Source organism: Schistocerca nitens, chromosome 9, assembly GCF_023898315.1.
Source record: "Schistocerca nitens isolate TAMUIC-IGC-003100 chromosome 9, iqSchNite1.1, whole genome shotgun sequence".
Classification (NCBI taxonomy): domain Eukaryota; kingdom Metazoa; phylum Arthropoda; class Insecta; order Orthoptera; family Acrididae; genus Schistocerca; species Schistocerca nitens.
Genome location: NC_064622.1, coordinates 352152711 through 352175665, shown reverse-complemented (window position 1 = coordinate 352175665; position 22955 = coordinate 352152711). Strand labels below are relative to the sequence as shown.

General features: G+C 44.0%; 1 protein-coding gene across 1 annotated transcript; it reads left to right on the top strand.

Annotated features, from left to right (window-relative positions):
- Positions 1–1228: 1228 nt before the first annotated feature.
- Positions 1229–22339, top strand: LOC126203226 (arylsulfatase B-like). The gene is made up of 9 exons (XM_049937471.1): positions 1229–1257; positions 6036–6152; positions 8330–8489; positions 10520–10743; positions 13893–14142; positions 14356–14504; positions 17919–18054; positions 20354–20512; positions 21817–22339. The coding sequence occupies exons 2-9, from the start codon at positions 6051–6053 to the stop codon at positions 22293–22295; spliced, it is 1659 nt and encodes a 552-aa protein (XP_049793428.1). The 5' UTR covers positions 1229–1257; positions 6036–6050; the 3' UTR covers positions 22296–22339.
- Positions 22340–22955: the final 616 nt, after the last annotated feature.

The window sequence follows — 22955 nt, the reverse complement described above, 5'->3', positions numbered from 1 at the left end:
CGGAGCAATATTAGCCAAAACTGGCAGCCTCTGATTGGAAGAACGTCTGACAGTACCAGTGGTAACTCTCACGGCTTCATTAAGCTGCACATCAATCACTGTCTGATGGCCACTGTTTTCCCACACAGAAACGCAATATTATCCATCAATACACCATTGCGAGTGCAACAATGCGTAGAGTATGCGTCCACATCCAAGCTGCTTCCGGCAATCTTGCGAAGTAGATTTACTCTTAAGACTAGTTTCTCAGATAGCTTGATGCACTGTTGTTTGAATGTCAAGAGACAATCCAGAATGATTAACATATATACTGGATTCTAGTTATGTGGTACTCATATTCCATTGAAAGTAATATGTAGCTTGGGCTGGTTTATTACTTACAATTAGGTGGAATGCAGTAACATCAGTTATACGTCGATTAGTGAGATGAGTTCATAATTCCAGACCAGTTGCATATACACACTACTGCATAATTTCAAATAAGAAGTCCAGAGTCATACATTGATTATGAAGGTGTCTCAAGGGGATGCTACGAAGTCAGCACAAGATTTTGATACTTTGGTATCTTTATCTTAAATCAATGCCAATTGTTTCCTTTTATAATCCCTTCAACTGTAGTATTCAATAACGACACATATCGTGACACGTGCCCAACAACTGTATTTCTTCCATTCAATATCTTCGTAAATAGGCAAATGGATCTCAACGTCCTCACGGGAAATAGCGGAGACGGATACCAACAAACCTTTTTACTCCGTTACTGAGAGCTTATAGCTCTGGCGTGAAGGTTGTGCTGCTGTTAATCGCCTTCGCCTGTCTTCCTAATTGTTCCAAGTTTGTATTAGCCTCTTGTACAGACAGTTTCAGAAAACTGCTTCGCTGCCCTCTTAGTGCACATTCTGACTTTCATTCCTCTCTTAGCTGCTGACTCATAGTAAGGCCCAGTGCTTTGCTATCGCAAGTCATTCCGAACCCTGGGATAGGTGTCGCGAAATCACGTAGTGTGTGTCATCCTGACAACACCTCATTACCGCAAAGTGTGATTACTTCGATTTGTCACGCAATCTGTGATAACAGCTTCTGTTCCACCTGCGATAAATCCCATATCTGAGATAACGGAAGATTACTTTCATGATACTGCATACTGAAACCAAGATTATTACGTAAACAAGACGTATATAAGTTCCTTCACAAAACAGACAGAGCACTATAGGCCTGCAGTAGCCTGCATACATCTTACGGTCACTGACGTCAACTGTAAGTGTTTCTGCTGCTTCTCAGTTCTGTAGTTCACAGTCAATGTATATTATATCAATATGTAGGGAGTTTCTAGTTCTAATTCTCATAACTTAAAAAAAAGTGTTTCATTTCATCGCAAGCGTGGTACTCATTGATGGTACCGATGAATAAACCTGATCCAAAACTAAATTTGGGCGTTGCTTATATGTGTTCTGGGGTACTACCTTTAAGCGCGTTAGATTATTCTAATGCAAGTTATTGCCCACGAGAGAACTAACGCGTTAACTTGGCACCGTCAACGCAGAGGTCTTCGAGTCCACAAGATAATTTGAGCTATGTTCAGTTAATTCATGTTCGAAGCAGTACATGAACTAATTGAGTTGGAATAATAGGTTCTCATGGAGAAGACTGGCCATGAGTTAGCAATGAGTGTCAAAATTGAGCTCCATTTACCTTGAGCGATACAAAAGGAATGTCATATTGTGTGCGTGGTAGACAGCATGTGGAGCGACTAAAGCGATATAAATGTGTAGTAGCACTCCCTCAAAACCCATAGAAAAGTATCGCGTCTTCGTATTCTGTCCTGTTCAAGCAGTAATTGCTTGCATCTCCATCGAATAGTGTTTACACACATTAAAATGTATTCTCAACAATACAGACACCACATAGCTATGCGAGGAAAGGGAGTGTGGAGCTAAACTTCGTTTTCGTGAATGGACGGCTGAACATAGTTAGAACAATGTACTATATGGGAACAATGTCTTGTACAAGTAGATGGATTTCCACCACTGAAATGTCCACATATATCTCGGCCGTGGGTTGCGTTTAGAGAGTAGCAAGAAGATGAACATACTGCCAAAAAGTAATGTCCCTAATCATGTCCACCTGCATGTTCAAGGTTGAAAGTAGGCAGTCAGACGGGAGAACTTGTTTGCGACTATCTGAGTGTAAAACCGAAATCTTGTCGGAGACAAGGCAAGACGTGGTTCCTAAGACCATTCTAGAAGCAGCCAGTCGCCACTGGTTCATGGAAGCGGCCTCGTACCATTCACTTCGTGCTGTGTGGCGACTTGATGATATTCAGAGATTTATGGATGGCTATTCTGCCACGGTCTTTACCTTTGAGAATATCGCGTCACGTCACATGGTAGTCTCAGAAAAACAGTTTTGGAAGACGCTGAGTTCTAACATCACTCGTCACCTATTCTGTCTTCTGACCCTGGCGACAGTCTTCGTTCTTTGCCACGGCCGTTCATTGGGGACAGATGTTCACTCTCTATAGCTCTGTAGTTGTTCGTTGCTCATGTCTTATTCTGCGTTGTCTGCCTTCAAATGTCTTCGCATCATTTACTGACACATTACACCTACACGTCTCGTGAATGTATTCGTCTTGTCTACATTCAGGTCTAGATATACACACAGCGACCAACTGCTCAGCACTTGGCGGTGGGCACAGGGTCATTCCACGGTGACGTTAGAAACTTTCAGGGATGATGGAGAAGGGTAAATGTCTCAGTTTAAGATAAGGACTCAGTGCGAAAACGACAAGGTCGAAAGTTACAAGAGAAAATCGTTCTGATACCTCAGACAGTGGAATACATGTACTGGTACTCTAGTACTGTTGTTGTTGAGACTGTAGGGTAGGCAATTTTCAGAGGAGGTAGAATGGACCAAAGCGAGAAAAAAATGTCTAGTGAACATGAGTTCAAAAATGCATACCTTACGAGCGATGTGCACTTGTTCAGTAAAACAAATGTATTCCACAGAATTGATGAACAAGTGATCACAGTTGTTAAGGTTGGTATTTCAGCGCCCATGTTCACGACACCCTTTTTTCTTGTTTTGGTTCGTACTACCTCGTCCAAAAATGTGAAAAATAAAGAGCTCGCTACAAAAGAGACGTGTTTCCTTGAGAATACAGCCACCTTTCTTCCAAGGATTCACAGTTAAGTTAACTCAGCCGATCTGCTACTTTCTCAATGGCTACGATTGTGTCACAACGCTTTTGGACTAGCTCTATATCTACTGCCGTGGTTATTCGATGATGACTCCCTGTACTGGAGCAGTCCTCTGCATTTGGTCCATCTAGCGTCTTGTAAGGAGTATGTTTTACAGATGCACAGCATTCTGCCAGAAATCTAAGTTTTCCCTTCACCTTCCTTAACTCTAATTTCACATGTCTCATCCGTTACGTATCGCTTATTACTATTACCTCTAAATATTTAACCGATACACAACATTTTATTTTTAACTTTTTTCTCTTTACATAACGTAGATTTTTGCATTGTATGTTGTTCGCCTAATTCATGTAGGAAAGATGTGTTACAGCCTTAGTAATAATTAACCAAACTGACAACTGTTATAGATTTTCGTACGTTACGTGGTTTTTCGAAATACTGCAGCCTTGAGGGGCAAAGAAAATATTTTAATTTCTGTTTGCCTTTTACATCGGTATTCTGAAGTTTTACTGATACCCATATCAACGGATGTGATTTGGCAGTGGTTACGCAATATATGTATGAAATCATTCTAAAAGTAGTACCTCCGAACTTTTTATGTGAAAATTCTTAAAGGATTTTAAACAAAACAAAACTTATTCACGTTGCACTTATTATTCTTCATGTCTACATATTTTCAGCCGCTAGAGGCATTCGAATTGTAGTGTGTAAAGTGGTTGTGTGTAACGTAACTATGTTGGTGCGTGAGAAACGGCGTGCTGTAATCGAGATTCGAATTCGAAGAGTTTGTTCACACATGGAGGACGCTCTCCTTCAGTACGACAATCCCAGACCATACAAGAGCGCTACGACATCCTCAACAGTTCTATGCCATGGATTCATTGTCAACATTTATCCTCCATATAGTCCCGACTTGGCTCAATCCGATTTTAATCTGTTTCCAAAGCTTAAAGAACATCTTCTAGGACTTCACACTGATAGCGATAGGTCAATGCGGTGACCATATGCCACCTTATTGGAAGGGGTTGTATGGCCACATGGTACCACTCTTCTGGTCGACAACAATAACCTGTCCATCACCCACGTAATGCTTCCCATGGAGTGCATCCTTCATTGGACCAAACAGATGGAAGTCAGGAGGTGCGAGATCCTGGCTGTACGGTGGATGAGGAAGAACGGTCCAACGAAGGTTTGTGGGTTCCTCTCGGGTGTGCAGATTTTTGTGAGGCCTTGCATTGTTGTGGAGAAGGAGAAGTTCATTTGCAAAATACGAGGTGTGGCTGGAAAAAAACCGGACTAGTACTGGTGAAACAATAAAACGAATGCAATAAGGCTGAAAGTCGCGTGGCCTGTCACGTGACTCTCGCTCCGCCTACTGCTCGAGTTTCATCTGCCTCCTGCACTCAGTCTGCCCGTGGCGTCTGTTTTAAGTATTGACGTTTTGTCTGTGCGTCGGAAAATGTTGAGTGTACAGAAAGAACAGCGTGTTAACATCAAATTTTGTTTCAAACTAGGAAAATCTGCAAGTGAAACGTTTGTAATGTTACAACAAGTGTACGGCGATGATTGTTTATCGCGAACACAAATGTTTGAGTGGTTTAAACGATTTAAAGATGGCCGCGAAGACACCAGTGATGACACTCGCACTGGCAGACCATTGTCAGCAAAACCTGATGCAAACATTGAAAAAATCGGTAAACTTGTTCGACAAGATCGCCGTTTAACAATCAGAGCAGTGTCTGAGTTAACAGGAGTTGACAAGGAAAGTGTTAGGCAGATTCTTCATGAAAGTTTCAACATGAACAAAGTGTGTTCAAAGATGGTTCCAAAGTGTCTCACAATTGAACAGAAGGAACGCTGAAGAATGATTTGTTCTGACAAATTGGAAAACATTGAAAGTGATCCCACCTTCTTACAAAATGTTATTACTTGCGATGAATCGTGGTTTTTTACTTAAGATCCCGAAACTAAACGCCAATCGATGCATTGGAAAACTCCTGGTTCTCCACGACAAAACAAGCACGAATGTCAAAATCGAAATTCAAGGCAATGATGATTGTTTTTTTTTTTTTTTGACATCAAAGGGATTGTGCACATTGATCGGGTACCAGAGGGACAAACAGTGAATCAGCATTACTACATTAGCGTCCTGGCTACCCTACGTGAGCGAGTACGGAGAAAACGGAACGATTTGTGGAGAAAAAAGTTATGGATCCTTCACCAAGACAATGCCCCAGCTCACAGTGCGTTGTCAGTGAAGATGTTTTTGGCAAAAGACAACATTCCCATCTTAGATCATCCACCCTACTCACCTGATTTGGCCCCCTGTGACTTTTTTCTTTTCCCTAAAGTCAAGTCAGCTTTGAAAGGAACTAGATTTGAGACTGTTGAAGCAGTAAAAGAAAAAGCGACGGAAGTAATGTATGGACTTACCGAAAATGATCTGCAGCATTGCTATGAACAGTGGAAAATTCGTATGGAGCGGTGTAGAGACCGAGGAGGAGAGTACATTGAAAGAGATAACATGAAATTGTAAATAATTGTAAATAAATGTTTTTTTCCAGTATCAGTCCGGTTTTTTTCTAGCCGCACCTCGTACACTCCAGAGTTGATTGTTGCACCATGAGGGAGGACATCAAACAGTCAGAGCTAACAGTAATAATTACTCTGGAGCTGCAGTGCTGCACACTGCAAATTACCTTCCTAGCTGAATGTTGTAAGCTGGTCGCACGGCTCTAAAGACTTACAAATGAATTTCATTAGTATGGCAACCATGTGTACATTTCCAGTAGAACAAGGCATTGTACTGACACCTGCTCTGTGTCTGACTGTTGGCAGAGACATCTGGGGAGGATGCGACTGCTGCTGGTGGTGGCGACTGTGTGGCTGGTGGGCGCCGTGGGGCAGGCAGGGGCCAAGCCGCCCAACATCGTCTTCATCGTCGCCGACGACATGGTGAGTCGCCGTGCTATCCTACCGTCAACTGGACAAATAGTATTATACATCCTTGTTTCTTAGGATTTCATAAGGAAACATCGGACAGATACGTCAGTTATAGGGCTTGAACTGCTGACGTCAATTTGTTGCAGAATTACGAGACACAAGAGAGCATATTACGACTTTTTGATGATGTAAAGTCTCTAACTTCATTGCTTCTCATTGTAGTAGATGGCATAATTTTGTAAGAAATAAATATAATTGCAAAGCAACTTTATATTATTTGGAACGATGACTTCATTTCATGTTTACCATGATTTCACCATCGGTACGTTCAGAGTTTACAGTTCATTACAGAATCTCCAACTGCTGGTGGGTCTAATCGGCTCGTCCAGCAATCTTCACTGCATGAGTGGCAAGGCCTATGACATTTCAAAGGATAGAAGCCATTAAAACTTGTGTTTCGAAGTGACTGATATCTGCTACTCAATCGTACCTTCTCTACAGTTCGAGTAACGAGGTTGGCTCCGTACTGGGATCTGTGTCAGGGGTCAACCCTCATCATAATTTCACTTGTTAATAGCATACCCAGTAGCCGTACCTACGAGGGTTGTTTGGAAAGGAAGGTTCGCTCGGCCGCGAAATGGAATCCACGAGGAAAATCTTAAATTTTTTAATTGCAACAGGTAGCTACACCTACCAGCTACTTCTCTACATCGTCAGCCCTAGGACTGAGACATTTGTCGTACCATTGTACAAACTCTTCAATACTATCGTCAGAGAAGGCAGCCGCCTGTGCCTTCCGCCAATTCTCTAAGCAAGTCTACAGCTCGTTGTCTGTGCCAAAATGTTTCGTCTTAGCCCAGGGTTCATGTAAACAGACATAAAAATCAGCGGGAGCAAAGTCTAGGCTGTATGGTGGACGATCAAACCCCTTCCATCGAAAACACTGTAGGAACGTCCTCATTGCCTCTGCCGTGTGTGAGCGAGAATTGTCACGAGCAAGGAAATGCATGACAATTACGTCGTGTGAACTGCACGAAATCAGGCGATACCTGTTACAGGCACACAAACTTGGCTAGAGACATTGTTGTTCTAGGTGTATTTACATGCTCAGTGTGCTCTCAGAAGTGAAAAAAAGCAACGTGATGCAATCGACGGACACACTGGAGACATTGCCCAAGACAGCTATTCAAAGCTTCATCGGATTTTTCACTGTGGTTTAAATTTCGCAACCGATCGGACATTGCTTTGCGAATAGCCCTCGTGTTTTTCAGTTGACTCATCAGATTGAGCGATAATATACGGCAAACTTAGACATAGACTTGCACGTTACAGTTCAGAAATTAAATAAAAATTACTTGCAGGTGCAATGATAAGAGGCAAAAATAATTAGAAAGGTTATAGAGGGGAGAGGTAGCATAACTATCTACCCAGTGATCCGAACACAGAACAGTCCAAATCAAGTGCAAAAGAATACCAGAACTGATATAAAAACATGAATGACTTCCTAAGGTCTCCTTTTCTTGAGAAGGGTTAGAAGAAAATTGATAGCTGAAATCAGGCATCTAATATATACTCGAGTTGTAGGGAAAAGAGTAGGAAAACAGAAAAGTAATAAGCAACACAGACGAAAGTAAAATCCTGCTAAAACAACCATTCATGAATATAATTCAACAATTAAATACACTATTCTCTTATTTTAAAACTCTAAAGCAAAAGGATGCTATGTATGCCAAAGAAATTAATGTCAGGAAATTAAAAGTAAACAGTTGAACAAGTGAGCTAAGAAAAGACCTACACCAATAGAAAAATAGTTCTTAAAAAGGCCTTTGAAATAAATGTGACAAATGCAGTTGAGTTCCAGATCAGAGAGGGTAGGGAAAGATATCTACCAAAATCTTGTGAAATTATAGGAGATATTTTTTCCGTATGTGCGTAAGTATTCATTTCATTTTTTTTGCAGTGGAGTTAGTCAATGGAGATTAGTTCAATGAAACGTGTCACGTCTATCACGGGTCATAATAGTATCGATAAGAACTTTTCTTTTTATTTCGTGGTATTTTTCTCAACACTACACTGTTTTCATTCTCTAAATGAAACTTTATTACATTTGGGGAACAAGGCGAAACGGCTAGTGAAGACGAGTGGTATTGAGCTGAAGAATGCGTGTGACGTAGCAAAACGTGTTGCAGGGCTGGAACGACGTGAGCTTCCACGGCTCGGACCAGGTGCCCACGCCCAACATCGACGCCCTGGCGTACCACGGGGTGATCCTCAACGGCCACTACGTGCAGCCAGTCTGCACGCCGTCCCGGTCGGCCATCATGACTGGGAAGTACCCCGTCCGGCTGGGTGAGTCTGACGTCAGCTGGGAAGTAGCACTTCTTCGTCTTCAGGGCTCGTGAGCACAACTTATACATAGAAATTCTTCACCAACTTTCTAGCTTGCTTTGTGCACAGTTTCCTCTGATATTACCTTTGCACAAGTTCTCGTTCCCCCCTTTTTCATTCCAGTGGAGCATGGGCTCTCAAGCTGTAACTTACCTCACTTCACGATTGAAGTTGCTTTATTGCTGCATTAAACCAGTAACATCCCGGTCTTACAACCGAGTGGTCTTATTTCTATATCTGTCAACGCTTTGAAATCCACTCTTGAAACACAAATCGCAGTACATTACCGAAATATAATCAAACGTAAGTGAAAAATGTTGGCATTAAGATATACGAGGACTGGAACTTTGATAGTGACAACTATTTATTTACAACTTATACAAATTAGATACGTGTTTCCGATGTGGAAGTCGTGGAATTTCCTTAGCAAATGGTTCAATTGGCTCTGAGCACTATGGGACTTAACATCTGAGGTCATCAGTCCCCTAGAATTTAGAACTACTTAAACCTAACTAACCTAAGGACATCACGCACAGCCATGCCCGAGGCAGGATTCGAACCTGCGACCGTAGCGGTCGCGCGATTCCAGACTGAAGCGCCTAGAACAGCTCGGCCACAACGGCCGAATATCCTTAGCAGTGCTAGTTGTGTTTATAGTTCGAATCTCTGCAATGGTTTTGAAGGGAATACCGTGAAGTGCTTCCTTCAGTTTAGGATTCCAGCTGAAGTCACAAGAGCTGTGGGGAGTGTGATAGGTGGTACTGTACTTTCCAGCCCCGTCGACTGAACAAATCAGTAACAACTTGCGCCATATGCGCCAGAGCATTGTCCTGCAAAAATGATGGGTGGTTCCTGCAGGAAGTGTCTCCGCTTCTTTCTCTTGGCTGATCAGTTTTGCGACACAGCCTCCGACCACCTGAGAGAAAGAAGTGACGGCACTTACTGCAGGACCCGACCATCATTTTACAGGATAATGCTTTGATGCATATGGTGCAAGTTGTAATTCATCTGTTAGATCTGGTATGTGCTATACCACCACCACACTCCCAGGACTTAAGCCCTTGTGACTTCATTTTGATTCCTAAATTGAAGAATGCACTTCATGGCATTCGTTTTAGAATTGTTACAGATATTCGTTGAGCAATAGACCGCTCCACTCGAACTATAAACACAACCAGCGCTGCTAAGAATATCCTACGTCTTTCACATCGCTGGCAGCGGGTTATACACAATACTGGCGACTACTCTGAAGGACAATACAGCTTTGAAACATAAGTTGTAAATTCATAGTTCCACTGCTAAAGTTCCAATCCTCGAATTTTCAAGACAAAATCTCTAGTGTAAATATTTTACACTACTGTATCCAGCTACAGAAGTGTTGATCAGAAACGGCCTCCATACCCTTCTACGGCCATTTGACTTAGATCACCTGTCATTTCTCACAGAATTGTTCTTTGAACTAGACCCTTGGTGACATCAGTTGCCATTCTTGACCACTGAGAGCTGGTTCTCAAATTTTAATACCTCTGCTTTCGCAGCTCGTGGTCTCGCGATAGCGTTCTCGCTTCCCGAGCATGGGGTCCCGGTTCGATTCTCGAATGGGTCAGGGAGTTTCACCTGCCTCGATATGTCTGGGTGTTGTCACCTTCATCATCATCATTCATCCCCATTATAGTCAGAGGAAGGCAATGGCAAACCACCTCCGCTAGGATCTCGTCTAGTACAGCGGTACGGGTCTCCCGCATCGTCCCCTACGCTCTGTCAATGAGTATGGGACTTCATCATCATCAGTGGGAAGCAAAATTGTAAGCCACATCCTTGTATCGATCTCGCCAGTAACTGACGACGATATTTGCCCATTACAACCTTTTTTCCTACCTCGGTGACGTCCCTCTAACTTCACTGACCGTTCCCAGCACATGAGTTGCTCCACACATGTGCCCTCTACGTGTGCGTGCGCTGTGACTAATGGATCCCCCGTGTTGTTGCAGGCATGCAGGGCCACGTGATCCTGGGGGACGAGGTGCACGCGCTGCCCGAGGGCAAGATCCTGCCGCAGTACCTCAAGGACCTGGGCTACGTCACCAGGGCCATCGGCAAGTGGCACCTGGGCCACTACTCCAAGGTCTACACGCCCACCTACCGCGGGTTCGACTCCCACCTCGGCTACTGGAACGCCGGCGTCGGCTACTACGACTACATATTTGCAGACCAGGTAACCAGTCGGCTTCTTTTCTGCGTTTCAGTTCATCTCACAAATTCCCTCGGACCTGCAGAGGGGGTCGGTGGCCACTGTAAAAGCATTAAATTATAGTAATCAATGTCTTGGTGACTAATTATTAAACTCTATAACCAGATTCAGTTTTGGAATCATTATATGATTCAACGATTACAACAATGACATGTAGTACTGACTATGCGTGTTTACATCGTTGCTATATTCCTTGAATTTGATGATGACTGCAAGATCAAAAGAAGTCATCAGTATCAAGAGACTGTGACCAAGAGATTGATCTCTATGGCTTAATCATCTCATAAAGTCTCAGGAAATTTTACTTGCAGCTTTATTAAGAATGCCTTCACTCTTGTAAATTTTTAATTTGTGCCTTGTTACAGTTTCCCAAGTGGCTGCATATGAGATGAACATAAACGCACAGCTGTTGCCTGCCTAACAATTTTCAGAGTGGTTGTCAACACTACATGTACATTTGGTGTTTCCAGTCTATGTCTTATGAAAACGTAGTCACCCTTTAAAATAAAACAAGTATATATTGGCGTCAACCTATTGGGTGGCCAGTTAAATGTTTCAGCAATAATATCTTTGGAACAACTATAGATATTGAAAACCGACTTATTCTAAAACGTCAGCTAATATTATTGTCAACGCAAACATGTTTATGTAATGGACATTCCATACTGTTTCTTACAGAATCAATAACATAAAAAAATCACAAAAAGAATGGAATACGTGAATTACATCTTGAGAAATTCCAAAGCGAAATTGTTGTTTGAAATGAACAAAACTCACTGCTATTGCACATTTCGATATGCAAACGTGAACTCCACATTGCTCGTAATCGCGATGTGATAGACGTACTACGAGGCAACAAACGCTCTACTTATTGCTATTTACGCTGGTCCCATCACCCACGATGAAAAATAAAGACAGGGTTTGTTGGTTCATACTTTATTTATCGCTACTACAGTACTAGAATGTTGCATCGTAGAACGTCATGAGCCGGCCGCGGTGGTCTCGCGGTTTTAGGCGCGCAGTCCGGAACCGTGCGACTGCTACGGTCGCAGGTTCGAATCCTGCCTCGGGCATGGATGTGTGTTATGTCCTTAGGTTAGTTAGGTTTAAGTAGTTCTACGTTCTAGGGGACTTATGACCACAGCAGTTGAGTCCCATAGTTCTCAGAGCCATTTTTTTGAGAACTTCATGATTACGACCAACGTGGGGTTCACGCTTGCATCTCGGGATGTGCAATAGCCTCGCGTTTCGTTTATTTTAAACATAATCTTCGTTTTGCAATTTCTCGTTATGTAATTGACGTATTACGTTGCAATCAAGACCATTCTTTTTATGATTTTTCAAATTATCGATTGCGTAAGAAATGACATGGGGCACCCCTTTTTTAAAAAAATGTAAGTTTACTTTGAAAATAATAGCTGCTTACGTTTTAGAATGTCTCACACTATTTACTTTCGTGAGCCCCTTGCCTTACACTCATGATCGTGAAAGTTTGTTTTCAGTGTCTATAGCTGTTCCAGAGGTATTTGCGCGGAAACGTTTAAGTGGACCAACCGGCATATCACAAACATATGGAGCATTACATCAATCACCGTGTAGAAATATCTGTGTTTCAAACCCTATTATGAGACAACATATACAGCGGAGCCTGCCAGCAGTGTAGAAAACATGTCGTTCACATCCTTATCTGATACAGCATGTATCTGTATCAAGATCATTCCCAGAAAACCTGTACCCCACTGCAACGTTATGTACCGCGGAAACTACTGTACTGAGCATAGTGGAAACAAAGTCGTACCAACATAACAAGTTCCTGTGAGGGAAAAGAAACTGTTCATATATCACAGTATTATTGTAGTATCTCTGATGTTACTCTCGTGATCTTTATTCAGGTTATACGACAATGAACTGCGCCAAATGTTGCTCAACACATGTTCCCTAAATTTACTCATTTGGTAAGCTACGTCACCTTCCTTCAAATACCCGCATTAAATTCCGTCTGTATATCCCTTATCTATCAATCGTATTAAAGTCTTATCATCTGTTGTTGAATTATTTCCAGTCTCTGTTGTCGTTACATAATGGCACAATGCTCTAGAGTTAGTCGCACTGACGTACTATGTATGCTCTTATTTTTTTGATGCACTGCAATTTCCCAGAAAGAAGTCTATGTTTTCAGCTGACCTCTCCACTGCTCATTTGAAGAGTTGATACCATTCCACATAGCTTTGTAATACTACTTTAGATAGGTAGGAGATATGACAGTCTAAAGTAACTCACCACCAGCCTTGTAACAGGATATTCACTTCAGAGAAAAAAGATGACTTCCTGACTGCCCTGACGAGCCATTCTTTACTCTAAACGACGGTCAATGCATCTGATCATGCATTTCCGGTATATATGTGTCACGTTTGCCTGAAAAGGGTCGAATATCTCCAAAAAGTTGCAGACTGCAAGTTCCACACTCCACATGTCGTCTTTGAATGACCCATCTTACCTATCTTAAATGAATGAACAACTACGATGCCACTGTATGAACTGAAGATAGAAAATGTTCCGTGGATTTTGTAGTAACTCACCTAGGTGTTCAGAAGATTTGGTGATTATCGTTTATGGGATTATCTTTTATGGGGACGTACTGATGAAAAAACAGTGGAAATGAGCGTTGGCGTCAGTGGCCGGGAGGCCCCTTACGGGGTAGGTCCGGCCGCCTTGGTGCAGGTCTTGTTACATATTTACGCCACATTGGGCGACCTGCGCGCCAGATGGGGATGAAATGATGATGAAGACAACCCAACACCCAGTCCCTGAGCGGAGAAAATCCCCGACCCAGCCGGGAATCGAACCCGGATCCATAGGAGGACAATCCGTCACGCTGATTACTCAGCTATGGGGACGGACGGGCACGTTCTAATGTAGTGCTTCCTTAGATGATGAAAAATGAGCATTAGAATGTCGAATTTCGCATTACAGTAAATAAGATCGTTAATTTTCAGTGTGTGGCCTCTTGACCAGAGACTGTCCTTTTTAAGTAGTGTACGGGGTGTGATGAGAGCTAGAGCTTTTGCTATGGAAAGTCATGCAACGACTGAGTATTACGTTTTCCCCGGAAGGGAGCCCACGGGTACGACCTGCGCGAGAACCTGACGACGGCGTGGCAGTACAACGGCAAGTACGCGACGGACGTGTTCACCGAGGAGGCGGAGCGGCTGATCCGGGAGCACGACACGGAGCGGCCGCTGTTCCTCTACTTCGCGCACCTCGCCTGCCATCCCGGTGACCACTCGCAGCTCATCAACGCCCCGCAGGACCTCATCAACAGCTTCTCCTACGTCTCGCACCCCGACCGCCGCATACTCGCAGGTGAGCCGTTTCGCAGCGCTGGTTACACTCTCTTACTGCTTTCCGTCCTATGAACATCACCAGTGAGGTGATGCTGGGATGGAACAATAAGTGTCCAGAGTAGTACTTCAGCGTGTTGTTCATAGCTTATGGTATTAATATGACTCAGATATTGTTATACACCACGGTCTGTAAATTATGGTATAATAAGTGGGAGTGTTCTTGTGTTGACAGCGGTGATGGCGAAGATGGACGAGTCAGTGGGACGTGTGGTGACAGCCCTCCACGAGCGCGACATGCTCAACAACTCCATCATAGTGTTCGTCGCAGACAACGGGGCGGGCAGCGACGTCAACTGGGGCTCCAACTTCCCGTTCAGAGGCGTGAGTCGAGTTCTCCTACACTCTCGTACAGTCTGGAGTCGATAATGATTTGCTTCATTTTCAGGAGTCGTTAGCCAGTTCCACATTTTCTACTAGTAAATAATGTTGTGAGGACAAATAAGCCGGCTGCTGTGGCCGATCGGTTCTAGGCGCTCCAGTCCGGAACCGCGCTGCTGCTACGATCGCAGTTTCGAATCCTCGGGCATGGATGTGTGTGATGTCCTTAGGATAGTTAGGTTTAAGTAGTTCTAACTCTAGGGGACTGATGACCTGAGATGGTAAGTCCCATAGTGCTCAGAGCCATTTGAACCCTTTGAGGACAAATAAACACCAGATCAAAAATGTGAAAGCATCGACAGTAACTTAAAACTAATGATACAGCTGCTGTTGTAAACGAATCGTTTTGTGGATGTCGTCGACTGATCTTTAAAACTGTCTGCAGACGATTCTGTACAGAGAGTCTGATTCAAATGGCTCCGAGCACTATGTGACTTAACATCTGAGGTCATCAGTCCCCTAGAACTATTTAAACCGAACTAACCTAAGGACATCACACACATCCATGCCCAAGGCAGGTTTCGAACCTGCGACCGTAGCGGTCGCGCGGTTCCAGACTGAAGCGCCTAGAACCGCTCGGCCACACCTGTCGGCAGAGAGATTCGGTATTGGAGTATGTACCAGAGGGAGATATTTTCATTTACTTAACCTGTTAGTACGAATACAATAATGGAGGAATAATGGATGAAGACAAGTCTTGTTGACTGGTGAAGTTTTAACGCAAGATAACGCTACGGAGTTTAACTGCAGTTTGAAACTACTATCTTACACTTTCTGTTGTTCTCATAGTTCAGACAAGGAGCACAAAACTCTTGCAACTGGCGCATAAACTTCCTGCTATTCTCTTCTTCCTGATGATGATTCTTCCGGAAATACAAAGGCTACTTTTTTTTTCAAGGTCCGATTTGTCGCGAAATAAAAACCGCAACAAAAATAAAAATGCTTTGTTTGAAACATTTAGCTACACTTTCCACTACTTCTCTACATAGTCGCCGCTCCGACTTCGATAAGCCGCGCAGGGTAGCCGTGCGGTCTTAGGCGTCTTGTCACGGTTAGCGCGGCTCCCTCCGACGGAGGTGCGAGCCCTCCCTCGGGCATGGGTGTGTGTGTGTTGGCCTTAGCGTAGATTAATTTAAGTTAGATTAAGTAGTGAGTAAGCCTAGGGACCGATGACCTCAGCAGATTGGTCCCTTACTCCTTACCATAAATTTCCAAATTCCCGACTTAGATATTTGTCATGACGTTGCAGCAACTGGTCAGTACCCTCGTCCCAGAAGGCAGCCGCCTGTACTTTCCACCAGTTCTCTACAGGTAGTTTCTGCACCAAAAAGTCGTCCCTACAGCCAGCGGTTCATGTGAGAAAAAAGATGAAAGCCAAGACCGGGATTTACAGTGGGTGATCAAACACCTTGCATCGGAAATGCTGCAGGAGCTTCTTTGTTCCAGATCAAGTGTGCTGCCAGGCATTGTCATGAAGGGCAACTCCTGATGACAACATTCCTCTTCGCTTGTTCAGAACTGAACTTCGTAGACGATTTTCTCCAATCATTTGATTCATATCTGGACAAGACCATTGGTTGAAACTCCCTTCTTTCCCTGAACGCATGCGTCATGGAGGTTTGTACGCCCTGTTTCAAAGTTCCGGCACCATTGCCACACTTTGCTGTCACGCATGACAGTCACGTTATCTGGGCTGCATGCAATCAGGCGAAACCCCTCAGTATTTAGCAGTCGAGTGACAGTATACGTTTCACATTGGCGGGTGACACTATCGTTCTAGGTATTTTTACGCGCTCACTATGCACTCAGAACTGACAAGTACGACATGACGCGATCGAAACACTGTGCAGCACATCAGAGCAAACCTTCATCGGATTTCCGCCGTGGTTTCAAGTTTGCGACCGACAGGACCATGAAAAAAGGTATTCCTCGCATATCTTGACACTTCTGTGTTATTCTTGCCTGTTCTGCAGGAGATCAAGAACATTCTTCTCGTACTTTTTGCTTCCGTTTCTTGCTGATGGTTCCACTTGGAATGTCCATATCGGTCGGTTTCGAGTTGGCTCAGCTACCCCTTATGAAAAACTGTGGTTCATATAACAGCCAATCAATAGAGAAGTGCTTTCAGGGTGAGATTTTCTGACTACCCTGTACTTTCTCACTAGCTGTAGTGAGTATCTGTGGTAAAAATAACCCAGATTTGGCACTTCCACAGGAGAGCGGTTGCTCCTGCAAGTTGTGTATAAGCTGGAAAAATATGTGAATAGTCTACGTAATGTAAACAGATCTTTTATATTTTTTAACTGTCCATTTTTTAAGTTTAATTCTTTCGCCTGTATTGTTTACCAAGATAATTAACAAATTAGCCACAGCAGAATGAAGGAACACCTCAGAATTTCTTCAGACGATTATGCGTGGTGATGTATGGCCGAAAGATGGTTTTCAATGGATAATGGTAATTGCGATTTAAGAAAATACCAATTTATACAAAATCAAAGACTAACATCTTCTATTTGATTTAGTTTGACACTTATGTCGTGCCAGTGGAGGTTAGTCCCTTGACACAAGTTTCAAACCTTTCTCAGAAGTTACTCATACCTCGGGCCAATTGGTATCAAGCACAACTCTTCTTTAATGGCAGCTTTCAATTCCATTAAGAATGTTTCCTGTTGTTCTGAAATTTTGTTAGCTAGGTGGAGCTGTGCGATTAAGATACAAACGAAACATCCATCACATTGCAACGACATTCTCAGCATCTAGGAAGAAATGTTTACCAGACGTGAACACCTGATGGTCTATCGGCCACTTGTACTTAGCTACTGAAATGTCTGACAGTCCTGAAGTGAGTGACATATGTGCTGTCTCCGTCACACCACTGACAATGGTGTACTAACAAACCTGAAAGCATCTGTTTCCTGTACTTCAATATAACAGTGTCACAAATACTCTGTAAAGATTGCAGCGGCCGATGCTGGGTTAAAGCCGTGCACCACATCCAGCATCTTCGTCAAAATTTTGAACGTTTGAAGGAGAAGGCATCCGTTGTGCTGGTGTACCTGATATATTTCACCTCATAACATGCGATGGCTTTCACAGTACTAATGTAGATTTGTGTATAGCTGTAGATGTGTAGCATAAAGGTTTTGCAGGAGCTGTACAGCTTCCAGTTATATCTGCACATCTCCACACTTGCCATTACAGGGTCAAAAAATTTACATATCAGTTCCCTCGCCAATGTGTTGTGCCTCTAAACACTGAAGCAAATCCGTTAAACACTGTAAATCCTTCACAATATGTAACATGATATATGATGTGTGAAGTGACGTGCTGTGACGTGTTGCGCTGTTTTGTTTGCAGATAAAGAACAGCCTGTGGGAAGGCGCAGTACACGGTGTGGCTGCTGTATGGAGCCCCCTGTTGCAGAACACGTCCAGGGTGGACCACGAGCTGATGCACATATCGGACTGGCTGCCCACGCTGTACGCCGCAGCAGGTACGTCCAGGGGAGAGGGGCAGTGGGAAGAGGGGGCAGGGTGCTCATTTGGTAGCCAGGGAAATAGTCATAGGCAGTGCCCGCATCAGTAGCACTCACATCTAATGCCAGTCATTCCACACAAACACTATGTCCTGAAATACATGTAACACAACTGCACTGCCTGACAAAAAAGAGTGAAGTACCAAGAAGACATGATCTATTGTGAATGTACGTTTCTACATCCACACGCCATCAGCAGATATCACTGATTAGAATTTCAATTCTCTGCGACAGTTACAACATTGAGCAGAGTGCATTAGCATTGTGTTGTCATCAGGTAAGGTATATGAGGGACATGAACAATGTCAGACGTTGAATGATCACTGTGAAACACATGGAGATGCCATGTAATCGAGAGAGTTTCATCAGCACTGACAAGAGTTAGAGACAGGCCTCATTTTGGGACTCTATTTCACTGAATGATCTAATTGTGCAGTAACCAGAGTGTAACAGTGGCCCAATGTTGGACTATATTGGAATGTAAGGGGCAAAATACTCGTCACCAAGTACCAGTCGAATATGTCTGACCATTACAAGGGGGAAGGGTGAACGGACGGGGGGAGGGGGGGGGATAGCTGTATTGTGCACCAAGGCCATCATAACCACTTAACATCTGTAACTACCATCCGGTAATAAGTGATGGACCCTGTACAACATTTTGTGTCTTACAGCACCATTAATTTGAGCCATACTAGGGAACAACCATCCTAGCCGGCCAGAGTGGCCGTGCGGTTCTAGGCGCTACAGTCTGGAGCCGAGTGACCGCTACGGTCGCAGGTTCGAATCCTGCCTCGGGCATGGATGTGTGTGCTGTCCTTGGGGTAGTTAGGTTTAATTAGTTCTTTCTAGGCGACTGATAACCTCAGAAGTCGCATAGTGCTCAGAGCCAATAACCATCCTATGCATGCCGTGCTGTTAACACCACAATACAGATGGCTGTATATGGAGTGGTGTAGTGACTAGGGAGCATGGACGGCAAATGAATAGTGTTGCATTATGTTCAGTAACGAATCGCGGTTCTGCACTACCCTCGATGACCGTCGTTGGTGAGTATGGCGGCGATATACGTAGAGGCCAAATTCTTCCAATGTTTTGGAGGCGCCAAGCTGTTTTACTTCTGGTGTCATGGTGTGGCGGTCTTTGGGTATGACTTCAGTCGCAGCTGGTTGCCGCCGAGGGAATTCTCTAGGCGCAACAGTATGTAATGGACATCCTTCATCGTTACATGTTACCTCTTATGCGACAGTATCGTAGTGTCACTTTTCATCAGGACAATGCTCGTCCACATACAGAACTTGTCTGTTGCGTGATGTTGAGGTACTCTCGTAGCTAGCAAGTTCCCCAGATCTGGCGCCAACAGAACCTGTATTGCACCAGTGCACTCGTCAACTCCTAACCAGTGTCCAGATTATCAGGAATAGATATTAGAGTTGTGGGACATCTTGCCTCATGAGTGGATACAACAGCTCCACAACAGGTTTCCCAACTGCATACAGGCCGACCAGGGACGGATGGCGGGGCGGGGGGAGGGGTGGCGGTTGTGCATCATCACACATACAAGTGGGCTGATATACCAAGTTATTTGTGTATTTGATTCCATTTTGTAATCGCTGAAATAACATCACATATCCACTCAGCTTATGAAGTTTTGGTTTGTTTCCTCCTCCCCATCTTGGTTCTTGGTGTGCTTCATCTTTGCCGTCACTCCATTTAGCTGACACAGCTGTGCATTGCGATTAAATTACGGGTTATGGGTCATACTCCACATCACTTTAAAAATGGTCTTATTGAAATTATTACTTTCCGTCAAAGAGTGTAGCAGTTCAGTTTCGCAGTAGGCTTAATTTTCTTCTGAAACATAGCACTGTGACGATTGCATTTAATTGCTAATAAATATTTTACATTACAGTTACTTCTCACGCACACTGTTCCACTGCACGTAAGTATAAACTAAAGCTATCACAATATATGTATTTCAAAGTCGTTCTGCAGAGCACAAGTACCTACTTCGCGTTCATTTTGAAAAGACTAACTCCGTGCACCTTCCCTGTGGCCACCTTCTGCTTATCGCCCTGGGGCAATAAAATGGATATTTTCGAGCACATTCATTACTCTCTTGTACAAAGAATGTTTATTATGATTTTTGCAACTAGAAACGAAGTCCTTCATGTCAGAACATGATGTATTACAGCAAACAATCTGTTGGGTATTGAAGGTGGTAATTCGTTAAACGTAATATTTCTCAATGTTTATCCAGGAGGTAATGCGTCAGACCTGCCGGACGACCTGGACGGCGTGAACATGTGGCCGCGGCTGGTCTCTGGAGAGCCCAGCCAGCGCACGGAGATACTCCTCAACTACGACGAGGTGGCCGAGAACGGCGCAGTCCGCGTCGGCGACTGGAAGCTCGTCAAAGGTGAGTAGCAACCCGACCCGTGCTGGCGTTGTCTGGAACCTATCAAATACATCAGACGCTGTGCTACTGGGTCAGTCCAGATCCCACAACAGTCGCAACTGTGGAATGGCACAGCGAACAGTGCACAATTAAGTGATATGTGGCAGACTTTGTGGCTGCGATGAGCATAGGGGTCATGTATAGAGAGTGTAACGAGTACAACAGCAGATACCTTTATATGTCGTTCATTAAATGTGTTGGACTGTGCGGCTGATCCTGGCGGAGGTTCAAGTCCTCAATCGGGCATGGGTGTGTGCGTTTGTCCTTAGGACAATTTAGGTTAAGTAGTGTGTAAGCTCAGGGACTGATGACCTTAGCAGTTAAGTCCCATAAGATTTCACACACATTTGAACATTAAATGTGTAAACACTTTGGTGTATTGGTTGTTTTTTCTCTATATCTAACAGGGCTCCCACAAACACCTCACATAATGTACTACCTGATGTTTTCTGCAGAGTTGTAACTGCATCATTAAGTGGACTACAGCTGTCGTTATAGACTTATCATTTTGTGTCCACACGTTCACGCTTCAATACCTGACTTGATATCCAGGGGAAAATTAGCATTAATGGATTACTCTTGCCACATGTTCTGGCAGGTAAAATCCACCACTAAAAATACGACTTATAATAGCTATAATTGTTAGTGTGCAAATGATGTACATCCTGATGTAGTGCTGTTCAGTACAGCATCCTCAGTCACCAGTATCTGCACTTGTGCCCATTACATCCTGTATAAGTCTGATGCGTGTTATAAGTTGATGAGATACTTAGGTGGAAGGATTCCGCCAGGTAGTTATATGATGATAAAATTTTGTGACCAGACTTTGGCCATGAAGGATAGAGAAGCACATAAACCAAGAAACCTGAGTATCGACAGGGCACAGTAAGATTTAATAATGGATACTCGATTCTTGAAGAGCAGGGGCACATTTCTTACTTTGTTGCCACTGGCAGTGTGCTATGGAAACCAGTGTTGACGGTGCTAAGGAAGGAAAGTGTACAATATAGAAAGTAGTTACTCATATGGTGTTCGCATATCGTGTAGTTGTTTCCGTGAGATGTGTACAAACCAGCTGGAAACCCTAACAAGTGATCAAAGAAGGGTAGCTACACATATCTAAATTATTTAATGCACACTGCGCCTTCTCATGCGGCGAGAAAAAAAGTAGCAGGTGTGAGAGGAATGAAGTTGAGCCATTTACTGTGAATTTAATGTTGTAAGTTGTTTGAATCGAAACCGTAAGCGGCGTGCTGGTGCGGCAGGTGTGCAGAACAACGACTACTACGCCGGGGCGAGCGGCGCTGAGGACCCGCTGTTCACGCCGACCTACGACCCGGAGGAGGTGCTGGCCAGTCCAGTGGGGCAGGCGCTCTCCAGCGTGGTCGGGGCGTCCCCGGAGGCGGAGGACGTGCTGCGGCTGCGGGCTGAGGCGACCGTGTCCTGCCCGGAGCGGCCCGCCCACGGACTGTGCAACATCACGAGCAGCAGCAGCTGGTGCGTCTTCAACATCAGGCAGGACCCGTGCGAGGCAGGCGACGGTGCACCTGCTGAAATGCCGGAGGGCCTGGTGGACACTTTGCTGGAGCGGCTGGAGACGCTGTCGCAGCCTCTGATGCCGCAGCCGGGGGCCAACGTCACGCAGACCGACCTGGCCGACCCCAAGCGCTGGAACAACACCTGGGTGCCCTGGGTCGACTGCATCGCCGACAACGCAGACCCCATGTGCAACGTCGTCACGTAGTGGCCGCTCTCTCTTTCAACACTTACTTTGCCTCAATAGTTTGATGTAGCTATGTAAAGAGCAATAAATGGCTCTCACATATCGTCTTCTTGAATTTTCCTCAACATTATGTTTACCTTAAGATCAAGTCCACTACAATACCTACGACAATTGCCCCTGTCGTGATATGTGTACACTGGCTCAGTTAGCAATGAAAGGGTGTTACTTGTCGTATTTACTGAGATGACTATCAGCTATGGTCCTGAAGAGGAACCAGATGTAGCTCCTAGTGTAAATGGTGTAGCTAATATTCCTGCATTTACAAGCAACAGCGTAAAGTGACGAACTCCTCGTTTCATAACAGCATTGAAAAGGATGTTTGGATAAAAAAGAATAAATGGATCTAACTAGATGCAGCGAAAAACCATGAAAATTACTCAGACATCTCAGTAATTATACAACCAAGCTTATTACACATTACAACGCTGTGAACTAGATAGTTTACCATCTGCTCATGAAGAGGAAAGTCAAACACAAAGTACCTGAAATAGATCATGAGTGACAGGAGGAGTCCAATGCTCTCACTAGCCCCTTCCAGATGTCAGAACGAACAAGGCTATAAAGGAAAACAAATCTGCTAATGTGTCCAGCGTAGATGCCTTCCCTTTGGAACAAATTAAA